At 26.8% G+C, this 12,463-nt stretch overlaps 1 protein-coding gene across 1 annotated transcript; it reads left to right on the top strand.

Moving 5' to 3' along the window:
* Positions 1-314: 314 nt before the first annotated feature.
* Phum_PHUM610960 (beat protein, putative) lies at positions 315-10,222 on the top strand (the record flags this gene model as incomplete). Its single annotated transcript, XM_002432998.1, has 3 exons — positions 315-327; positions 9,417-9,550; positions 9,839-10,222. The coding sequence occupies 3 exons, from the start codon at positions 315-317 to the stop codon at positions 10,220-10,222; spliced, it is 531 nt and encodes a 176-aa protein (XP_002433043.1).
* Positions 10,223-12,463: the final 2,241 nt, after the last annotated feature.

A 12,463-nucleotide genomic window follows, 5' to 3' on the forward strand; every position in this document is an offset into this window, starting at 1 on the left:
TCCTACGTCTTTCCCACACTCCCTCATTTTTTTTTCCATACATGTTTATTATAACAACGTGTAGATAAAATCCTTCATCCGTGATGATGACGATGACGTTGTGTTTCTCTCTCTCTCTCTCTCCCTCCCTCGGTTTTTATATTAATTTTTATTTATTTATTTAAATTTGTTTTTTTTTTTTTGTGTTAAAGGTGTCGAATTCTACGGAAAGCACCGTAGTTTTATCAAAAGTTGATTTGTCAAGTTCCGGTCGTTATAAATGCGAAGTTTCCGGTGAAGCACCTGAATTTCGTACCGTTACCGATCACGGACAAATGGTTGTCGTTGGTGAGTTGTTTATGATTATTACATTATATTTAAAACTCTTTTAAAATATTATTATTATTATTATCATCACCACCACGTTTGTCATTTCCGGTTCCGGTGTTTATTTATTTTTTCCTACAATTAATTTTTATATGATCGTAAAAAAAATTAATTAATTTTTTTTAACGAGAATATTTCGCGTTTGATTATTTTTTTTCTTTTCCTTATCGTAATTTTCCAGTTAATTATTATTATTATTATTTTCCTGGAGAAAAGTTTTCTTTTTTTTTTAATCAATGAACTTTATCACGTTTCGTATACAAAAAGGAAAAGATTTTAAAAGGAATTTTTTTTTTTTTTCGATTTGAAAGGCGAGAGTATAAAAAACTAAGTTTTATCATCATTATTATTATCATTATCATTATCATCATCGTTTTATGTTTTTAAAATCGAAAATTGCTAACTCAAGCCATTAAAAAAAAAAAAAGAGCAGTAAAACAAACAAACAGCCAGTAACAACAGCAACAGTAAAACAAATTAAAAATTGGAAATAGTCGAATGATTTTTCCACCAAAAGTTATTCGAGTGAAAATTGGAGCTTTAAAAAAAAAAAAAAAAAAATTTATATCGTTAATTTTTAACAAAAAAATAAATAAATAAAAAGCAGAAGACGAAAAATAAAAATAAAAAATTATTTATTTATTTAATTTTTTAAACAAACAAATTTTTTTGTTTGTTGGGGAGACGGGGAGAAAGAGTTGAGAGAAAGAGGAAGATAAAAAGAGAAGAAAAAATTTTTTTTTTTGGGTAGAAAAAAAAAATTTATAATTACGTTATTAATTAAAAAAAAAAAACCTTCCGTCGTTTGTTTGTTTGTTTGTTTTTATACCTTTGAAAAATTCCAAATATTTTTTAACTATAATAATAATAATAATTATTGATTCGATGTATCGACGATATTAATTTTTTTTTTAATTTTTTTTTTTTATTTTTTTATTAAAAACTGGAGAAAAAAAATTTTTTTTTTTTAAATTCTGGAATTTCTGGAGAGTGTAATAAAGATAATTTAAAAAAAAAAAAAAAAAAACGCGACTGGAAACGTTTTTAATAAAATAAACAAACGAAAGAAAATTTTTTTTTTTCCAACGTCACATTTTTTTTTTGTTTTTCCAGCGACTACCAAAACAATACGATTGATTCCATAATTATTATTATTATTATCATGAGACAATTAAAAAAAAAAAGAACAAAAGAAAAACTGGATAATTTAAATGTTTTTTTAATTTGAATAATCAAACCTGGATAAATTCCAGGAAAATAAGTTTTTTTTTTTTTCTATTCTATTTTCTTCCTTATTAGTTCAACTACTTTGAATTTTTATGAGTTAAATTATAATAATAATAATAATAATTTTAATCATTTTCCCTCCCCCCCACTCTTTCTCTCTCTCTTTATTAATTTATAGTAATATCTAATCTATATTTTTTTATAGCAATAATTTATAACTATAAAAAATGAAAAAAAAGTTTCTGTTGGAAAAAAAAGTGATAATTAAAATCTATAACGATAAAGTTAAAATATCGATTATAGCGCTATAATAATAATAATTATAGAGATTTAAAAGGTCAATGTCGATCTTTATATATTATTATTATTATTTTGCTTTGTTCATCGTTTTATTATTTAGTTTTTAACGGTTAATTTATTTTTTGAAATTTTTTTTTTTTTTTTAAATTCGAAATTTTCCTTCTAAAAAAAAAAAAAATTTTTTCGAATTTAAAAATTTAAAGAATTTTTAACGGTTTTTCGAATCGGATAAAAAACAAAAAAATTTCTTGAAACTTAAAAAAAAAAAAAAAATTTTTAAACCCCGCCCCTTCCCTTCTCTCGTTCCTCCTCTTATACTTTTCTTTGTCCTCTCGATGCTGCCGTCACCCCGCCTACTCCTCCTTCTCCGACGACTCATCCTTCCTACCCACTTCGCCCCGCCTCCTCGCTTCATCTTTTTTTTTTTTCCCCTAAAATTTATCCGATAAATGATGAAAAACACAAAAATAAATAAATTTCGAGTCGGAAAATATTTTAATAAAAGGAAGGTAGTGGGAGAAGGGGATGAGGGGGGGAGAATTCAATGTTTTCCTTCAGAATTTTCAAATTTTAACGCCGGTTAGTTTAGTTCGTTCCAGAAAAATTTTTTTGACTTTTTTTTTTTACGGAACGAATGACGATGCGTAAAAAAAAAAAAAATTTGACGAATATTTGAAACGGTTTGAATTTTGGAAAATTTAAAATTTCTCCATCATTTTTGTTGCGATGATGATGATAATAATAATGATGATGGCTTTTGACGTAACAATTTTAACTCATTTAAATTAATTTTTGTAAATTTAAATATTTTATAAATGTAAACGTTTAAATTTTAATTTTCGTGTGCGTTTGTGCAATTTGTGCGAATATTTTTTTAAAATTAAAACTGACTGAATACGCCACTGATTAGAATAAATTTTGCTAATACTTAAAAAAATTCTATCCTTTTTATGATTTGTATCATTATTATTATTGTTTAAGACAATTGTAATATGTTTTATGTCAAAGAAATGAATTTTTTTTTTAAATCGATAATTTAATTGATCGATATATTTCGATTAATCGATTTGTTTTAGATGGATTAAATTTTCATTAAATTTTTTCGGCCTTGCTGTTGGTTTCGTTTTAGTCGTCGTCGTCGACTTCGTTAATTTCATTTCAGTGTTTATTTTGTAACGGATTTCTATGACGTCATAGGTTTACGATACATTTCGCCGATTTTATTTTATTTAATGAGAGCGAATGCAGTCAGTTATCGTTGGTTGAAATGCTCACACGAACGATTTAAATAAATGCCAAAGCACTTTTCGAATGCTGAACTCCGAATGCTTTTATCATTATTATTATTATTATTATTAATACTAATATAGTTAATGTAATTAAATTAATAATTTGAAAGTCGAAAACGTTGATTAAAAAAAAAAAAGCAGAATTATTTATTAAAATTTTTTTTTTTTTTAATCTGATTTACTTTTGATGTTTTTTTTTAATGACTTTAAATCGACGTAATTGTAAAAATTCATTTTTTTAAAAAAAAAGTGATGCTTGGGAAAAAGAAGATTACAGATCTCTCTCTCTCTCTCTCTCTCTGTGTGTGTTTGTCATTTTCTCTCTTTCTCTGTTTGTTTGTTTCTTTCTCTCTGTCTGTTTGTCGCTTTCTCTTTCTCTCTCTGTGTGTTTGTTGTATTCTCTCTCTCCCTTTCTCTGTGTGTTGTGTTTGTGTTTGTCTCTCTCTCTCTTTCTTTGTCCCTTTTCTTTCTCTTTGTTTGTTTGTTTCTTTCTGGGTGTGTTTCTTTTTCCCTTTCTGTTTTTCATTCTTCGTTTTTTTTTCTCTCTCTCTCTCGTGTGCGTGTGGGTGTTAACGATATTTCTCATTATTTATTACATTAATTAAACGTTTACGGCGAATGAACGAGCGGTGGCGGTGGTGCGTTGGCGACGACAGCGAAATGTATTATTATTACACATACGTTACGTCAAACCTTTTTTTCAATTTATATTAAATTATCATTTTCCAAGTATAGGTGTGTGCATGTGCGTGTGTGTGGGTATTTTTCTTTGAGAATCGCAAAAAAAAAAATTATTTCGCCATTTTTTTTCTTTTTTTCTTTCTTTCTTATACCCTCAGAGTATTTTTCTTTCATTTTTTTTCTCCCCGAAAAAAAAAATTATTTTTCTTATTTTTTTCGTCCTTTTTGTTTGTTTTTGTCGTATTGTACGCGGCTCTTTCAAAATAAAAAAAAACTCCATATTCAAAAATTATAATAATATTTTTAAAAAAAAATAAAGAAAAACAAAATTATTCCAGAAAAGAAAAAAAATTCCCTGTTTTTTTTTTTGTGGGATTTTCCCGTCTGGAAAAAAATACCGGAGAGGGAAAAGGGGGGAAAGGGAAAAAAAGGAAAAAAAAAATTATTTAATTTTTCAGTCACGCGATTCGAGTTGTTCTTAAAAATAAATGAATTTAATTTAAAATGACGTGTAATAACCTGGATAAGTTTTGAGTTTAAATTAAAAATTATTATTATTATTATTATTATTATTATTATTATTATTATTATTATTATTATTATTATTATTATTATTATTATTATTATTATTGTTTACGTTTGATATTTGAAGAATGCGTGTAAAGAATTTATTTTTTTTTTCGACTGGAGAAAAAGGAGGGGATAGAAAGAGACAGACAGAGGGCGGAGGAAAAATAAAAACAAAGTCAACGTGTCACAATTGTCGTCACCTGGTTTAACAATTAATCCTATTTTGAAAAATTATTATTATTATTATCATTATTATTATTATTATTATTAATAACGACCAAAAATTTTTCACCTTTCCAGTCGTATTAAAAATCAAAAGTGTGCTTTCGTGAATAATTCAACAAAAACCCTTTTTTCACATAGTTTATGCTTTAATCTAACTCCAGGTGTTGTTTCTCTCTCTCTCTCTCTCTCTCACTCTTTCCCCTCCCTCCCTTTTTGTCTCTCTCTCTTTCATTCTAAATCCACTACTATTATTTTCTAAAAAAAAAAAACACTTTTCGAAATAGGTTCATGTAGAGAGAGAGAAAACGACATGACGACGTTTTTAAATTGCCCTTATTTTTTTTTTTTTATTCTTTTCCGGCGTTTGTTTTTGCATTTTTTTTTAGTAGGGGGAAGGGATGAGGAGGGAGGTAGAGAGAGAAAAGAAACCCTTCTGGAAAGAATCATCAAATTCGTATTGGTTGGAAGTAAAAAAAAAAAAAATTGTCCGTCGCGTATGTGAGAAAAAAATCTTGGAGGAAAAGAATTTCCGGACGAATAAAAACATATTCCACGACTTCCGTTACGTCATCATCATTTTTCCAGCGGTTAATTTAATTTTTTTTTTTTTCTGGAACGATCAGTAAAAAATAAGAAAAGATGAAAAGGATTTAAATATTAAGCTTCGAGTAAGTAAAATGAGAGAGTAAGTAAAGTGATGGTGATGCTGCGATTCGGTTTTACTCTGTAACGGATTTAAAAGATTTTAAAATATAAATCTCGAGATTTTCTTTTCTTTTTATAAAAAAAAAAAAAAAACATTTAACTCGAATGTTTAACAATAACAACAACAACAACAACAAAATTTTAAATAAATTAAAAACAAAAAATTTTTTTTTAAATCGGTATCGAATGTTACAGCCGCCATTTTCTTTTTTTTTTTTTAAATTCAATACGGTTTCAACCACCATTTCCGGTTTTATTCGATTTCCCGCCTTTTTTAAAATAAAATTTAAAAAAAAAAAGAAGAGGAAAAATAAAAATAAAATAATAAAATTCCGAACGGAATAAGAAAAGAAAAAAAAAATCGGATTTTCTTTTTTTTCCTCCTTCTTCTTCTCCAGTTTTTTTTTCTCCTGTTTTTTTCTCTCCACGGGAAGAAATGTCATTCTTAAATCTGTCGTGACACGTCTTAAGATGTGACAAAAGAACTGTTAAATTACCCTCAACTTTGTACACTAATAATAAAAGAATCCTCTTTATTTTTTTTTTTTTTTTTTATTCTTAAACATTTGTTTGTTTGTTTTCTAAAACGTTTATAAACAAATTAACCGGAAATGGTAGTGTAAAAACGTAAAAAAGTAAACATATCCGGTTTATACATTTAATTTTATTTTTTTATTAATTTTTTTTATCACGATCGAATGATAACGAGATGGCGGGAGTAAAAAAAAAAAAATTTGATAATTGATACACGTCATTTATTTATGCATTTTTTTAATATTGAGCTTATGAAAATAAATTTGCTATCGTTCAAAGCGTTGAGACTTTATTAGCAAATATGTCAAAAGTGTCCGGGAAAAGCGGAAATGCATTCCTGTTTTTAAAAAAAAAAATTTTCCAGAAAAGAAGGATAAAAGGGAAAAATTTAATTATGTTATAAAAATTTTATTACTTTATTATTTATTTATTATTTGAAAGAGTGTTGAAAATGAAGAGGGGGTGAGAGTTTTCCGGGGGGGAAGTGGGAGGGGGACTTTGAAAATGACTCGTCGTCCTCGCCGTCGTTTGAAAATTAGACTTTGAAAAAAAAATTCCAGTACAAACAAAACACGAATCGGATTTGACAAAAGGATTTGAGATTAGATCAAACGGAAAATCAAATCGTCAAGCGGATTGTTGTCATTTGACAATTTTAAATGTCAGGATTTTGGATGAACAAACTTTTCACAAAAGTCTGAACAAATTAATTCAGAGAGGTTTTTTATTTTTATACAAAAAAAAAATGGAAAAAAGGAAAAAAAGGAAAAAAATTTCCTTTTTAAAATTTAAATTAGTGAATTTAAATTTTTAAATAAAAATATTGGAATCGATCGGGTTTTTGTTTAAACAATTAAAATTTTAATTATTATTATTATCATTATTATTATTAATCAGTTTAAAATTATTTTCCAATGCATCCAACTTTGTAATTTTGATTTTTAAAAAATGCGTGTGCTTGCGTGAAATGGCAAAGGAAATTCAAAAATTTTCATTAATATTTTTTTTTCTTCTACTTGAGTTTGTGTGCGTGCGAGTGCGTGTGGGTGCGTACGCGTGCGTGTGTGTGTGAGAACTCATTTAAAAGTAAATTGAAAGTAAATTTTTATTTTATTTTTTTTTTTTCCAGGGGTTTTAAACAAAGGGAAAAAAAAGGTTTTCCCGGTTAGCTCGCCTCAAAAATTTTACTGAGGAAAAATTGTTCCACTTTAGTTTTATCTCATTTAACAAATTTTTTTTTTACATTCGAGTTAAACCGCCGGTATCGTCGACGCCCCCGCCACCACCACCACCATCTCCACCGCCACCTCTACTGCCACTTTTACCGTCGTACCTTTATTCCCTTTTTTTTTTAAATTTTTTCCTTTTAAAACCCCTTCCAGAAAAACAAAAAAGAAAACAACGTGGGATAATAAGGAGTGGGTGTTGATGTTTTCTCTCTCTCTTCCTTCACCTCTCTTTCTTCTCTTTCTCTCACTCTTTCTTACTCTCTTTTACTCTCTCTCTCTTTCCAACTATCAACAACGAACCTACCACACCCCTTATTTGTTATATTTAGCACTATAATTTATTTTATTATTATTATTACCATTATTAATATTATTATTATTAATAATAATAATAATAATAATAATTCCAGTGAAGGGTTTTTTTCTTCTCTTAAAATTATTATTATTATTATCATTACGACAATTAAAATTAAAAAAAAAAAAAAAAAATTTTTTTTGAATTTTTTTATTTTTTGTAAAAAACCTTTTTTCAACCTTTTTCAAATGAAATTCTTTTGTTTAAACAAAAAAAAAAAGTAATGATGATGATAATAATAATGATAATAATAATAATAATAATTTTTTTAAAAATTTATTTTCTTTTGTTTAAATAAAATAAAAAATAAAAAAAAAAGTTTATTTAATTGTTGAAAAGAAGTATAAGGTATCAATTAATTTAAAAACCCGCGTTTGTTTTTTTTTGTTTTGTTTTGTTTGTTTGTTCGTTCATTCCTCACTTGTTTGTTTGTTGTATTCGTTTTTTTTTTGTTTAAAACAAAAAAAAAAAAACGAATTGTTTTTTTTTTTGTTTTTCTCCGAGTGAATACACAAAAAACTGGAAAAATTTGACGAGTAACAAACAACATGCTGGTAAAAAACAAAAAAAAAATTTTTTTTTTTTGTTTTTGTTTTTGTTTTGTTCTTATCATTATTATTATCACGCACTTTGGAGAGAGGAAAAATATATCGTTGGCGGCGGTGGCGGTGGTGGTGATGGCGGTTAAAGAAAATTTCTAGAACTTTAAACGTTTTAAAAATAAAAAAAAATTTTATATTTTTTGGCACTGGAAAAAAAATTTTTTTTTCCCAACCCCTCCCCTCCCATCGTTTATAATTTACGCTTTTTATTCTTCAATTTCCAATTCATCATTATTATTATTTTTTTGTTTATTAACTTTTTAATTAAAAGGAAAAGAGAAAAAACAAAAAAAAAAATTGAAAACAATAACAAAACAAAACAATGTCTAATTAACTAAATGATGATGTTGTTGATGATGATGATAATAATAATGATTTTTCTTGGCAGTAACAGAGAGAGAGAGAGAGAGAGAGAGAAAAAAAAAAAATTTAATTTTCAAAATCAAATTTTTTTTTTTTTGGAAAATTTCGAATTTGATTTTTCGATATTCGATCGATTGATTTTTAAATTAATATTATTAAAAAAAAAATTTTGTTTTTTTCATGTTGGCAATTCGTCGTCGAATTTATTATTAAAAAAAAAAAATTTTGTTTTGTTTTTAAAGAGAGAGAGAGAGAAAGTATGGGGGGTAAAAAAGAAAAAAAAAGTCAACGACAGAAATCAAATACGTGTTTTTTTAAAAATGAAAAATAATTTTTTTTGCGCCTTCCTTTCCCTTCTCCTCCCTACTCCCCTCATTTTTCTCCAGTCAAACAAAAGTTTTTCCTTTTTTTTGAAATTATTAAAAAATTTCTCAAGTCCCAATGGAACGTGTGTACAGGTTTTTACTCATTTAACGTCATTCATTTACTTGTTTTTACAACTTTTATATATATAAATATATATTTATAAAGAAAAACTTTTTCGTTTTCTTCTGCTGCTTTAAATCTACCCTTCTCCTCTTCCCTCCCCTCCCCTCATCAGTCTTTCCTTTCTCCTCATTATTATTCTTTCGAGGTCAAAAAAAAAAAGAAATTTCATCATCATCATCACCTTTAAATTCATTTTTTTTTTTTTTTTACCATTATTAAAAATTTAATTAATTAATAATTAACATAATTTAATAATTAAAAACTTTTAATAATAATAATAATAATTTTTTTTTATTTACGACTCTAAATGATTATAATAATAATAATAATAATAATAAAAGTTTTAATTATTTAAACCTACCGAAAAAGGAAAAAGAAAAAAAGAAAAAAAAAAAGTTTTTTTTTTTTTCGTACGGTTGGCAACGGGATTTTTTTTTGTTATTGAATAATCATCATTATTAATAAAATTTTTTTTTTATAGCTTTACCCGAAGAGGGCCCTAAAATAAGCGGAGGAAAACCGAGATATCAAATTGGTGATACGGTTAATTTAAATTGCACGTCAGGAAGTTCAAATCCTCCAGCTCAACTCGATTGGTTTATTAATGGCGAAAAGGTGAGTTGCTCTTTTTTTTCCTTTTATAAAATTCCATTTTTTTTCCTTTTACAATTTTTTGATTACACTTATTTCTTTTCTTTAAAAAAAAAAAGGAAAAAAGGAAAAAATTCTCATGACTAAGGTTTATTTTGATTAATTAATCTGAATCGATTTCATCGATCGTTATACAGGATGTTTTTATTTTTCTTTTTTTTTTCCGGAAGGGGGGCGTAACGGGCGGTTGGGGGGGAGGAATTTATTAACATTGAAATTAAAAAAAAATTAAACTGGATTTTTTTTTTCCAGGCGGATTCATCTTTTCTAAGAGGACCGCATACGATGTTCATAGGAGACGAAGAATTACAAAAAACAATATTAGGATTACAATTTCGCGTAAGTGCAAAACATTTTAAAGATGGAGACATGAAACTCAAGTGTTTAGCATCGATATCGACAATTTACTGGAAAACAAACGAAGAAAGCGTCAAAGGTGATAAGCCATTGATAAAAGTCATGTCCAGCCAAGACACGTCACTTCCAAACAAATCAAGAGCGGATAGAGTTCAAGGTAAAAAAAAAAAAAAATTTTTTTTTCTCTTTCTTTCAAAATCCACGCCGTTCATTTTTCATTGTCAAATGTTTTATTATTATTATCATCACCGCCACTTCCCCCGCGTGCCTGAACCTTAAGACTTTTATATATATATATATATATATATATATTATTTTAATTCGGGTTTTAAATTTATCTCATAAATTTAAATTTCATTTAAAAACTTTTACGAATTATTTATTTTCATTTAAGTCCTTCTTTTCTTTTCTAATTTATATTTTTAAAAATAAAAAAACGAAAGAATTATATTTAGTTACGCCGCGTTTCAGGTACGCCCCCGTCCCCTCCCCCAGTACGCGACAGGTAAAACTTATTGCAAATTTATACGATGATAATGATGATAATAATTACAACAAAAAAAAACCGTTAAAAAAAAAAATTTTTAAATCGTCGAAAAGAAAAAGGAAAGAAATGTTTTCGTCGGAATGAAAATTACCATCATCATCATTATCATTATCATTATTTTTATTATTATTTATAAAAACTTAAAGCGTGTGAAATATTTTTCGTTTATAATAATAATAATAATAATAAATCAGTATGGACTCGAGGGAAATTTTTCCGTGTGTCAGCAAGCAAACACATGACGTGTCAGCTGGCACATAAATCAAAAAAAAAAGGAACGGAGGGAGGGGAAAGGGTGAGGGGAAGAGAGAGAAGGGAAAAAATAATATTAGTTTATTAAAAAAATTATTATTATTATTATTATTATTATTATTATTATTATTATTATTATTATTATTATCAAACCGAGGAGTAAGTGACTGACATGTTTTGTTTAATTTAATTTTATTAAAATAAGTTTTCGAAGAAAAATAAGAAAAAAAAAATTTGAATTATTCTTTCGGAGTAAATATTTACGCGGGAAAAATTTTTTAAATTGTATGACGTCACAATTTAAAAAAACAATGATCGATTTAAAACGCATCGTTTTTTTTTATTTTAAAAAAATTGGCGGGAAAACGTAATGAATGAAAGAAGAAAGGGAAATAGTTTCTGTTAGGTATAAAACCAAAGAAGAATGGAACGAGGGGGAGGGGAAGGGGGTGAGTGAGGGTAGTGGAAAAGTATAATATTTAATTTTATTACTCTATGGATTTTTTTTTTATTAAAGTCGGAAAATTAAATAATTTTTTTTTGTTTATATATAAATAAATAAATATAATTAAATTTTATTGTTATATTGGAAGAATTTTTTTTTTTTTGTATTTATTTATTTTTGTACAGAAAAATATTTAAACAAGAATTTTATTTTTTTATTGGAATTTTTTTTTTTTTGAAAATTTTGTTTTCTTATTTAATAATAACCCTTGTCTCCCCAACCCCCGCTTCGCCCCCTCACCACTCTCCCTCTCCTCCTATCTCTCTCTCACTTTTATTTTTTATCATTTTTTGCGAGTTCTTTTTCTTCCCCCTTGCCCTTACTCTCCCTCTCTCTCTCTTTTTGATTTTAATTCCAACGAAGGGGTGGGGGGAGGAAACGAAGTGGCGGTAGATGAATATTTTAAATTTCCTCCATCCAGAAATCATCATCATTATCGCCGATGGTGTAATTACGATCCTTTATCACAAAATCGATCGATAATAATTAAAATTTGATATATTTTTTTTTATTTTTATTAAGTATAAATAAATATTAGGTTTTTACTAAAAAGGGATTTTTGTCGTTTGTCGTGGCAGAAAAATATTCGTTAAAAATTTTCGGGATTTTCGTTAAAGGTAAAATTTCCTACTCCCCTCCTCCTTGTTTTTTCGTTCTGTAAACCTTTAATCATTTCTTTTTACCCGAACGTACGTATGTGGTTTTATTGCTTTGGGATTCGGACTTTTACACAAAAAAAAAGCAAACGCACGCACACGCACACACGCACACACATTTTAAAAGCGTAAAAAAAAAAAAAATTATAGAAATTGAATGATCAAAAGAAATTTTTAAACTGCTCCGTCAATTTTATTTATATATATATATGTGTATGTCTTCTCCCACGGTATATCAATTATAGATAAAGTACATAAATTTTATAAGGTGCGGCAGAAGGTAAATTCCCAATGAGATTTTGCGAGTAATAAATTAGGTTTTTTATCTAACTTTAACATCTTTATCTATTTTCGTTATAGGTTTTTTTTTTCTTTTGCTCTTCCACCATTTTGTATTTTTTTTTCTGTCTTCCTGTCTTCTTCCTTTTTCTTCCTTCTTCTTCCCTCTTCTTCATCTTTCGTTTTTTTTTTCGTTTTTTTACGATGGCAAAAAAGGAGACAAATTAATGACATTTTTCATTTTTATCGATCGTGATTGATCGTTTTGTTAAAATTTTCTT

This window comes from Pediculus humanus, genomic scaffold, assembly GCF_000006295.1.
Source record: "Pediculus humanus corporis 1103172108319 genomic scaffold, whole genome shotgun sequence".
Classification (NCBI taxonomy): domain Eukaryota; kingdom Metazoa; phylum Arthropoda; class Insecta; order Psocodea; family Pediculidae; genus Pediculus; species Pediculus humanus.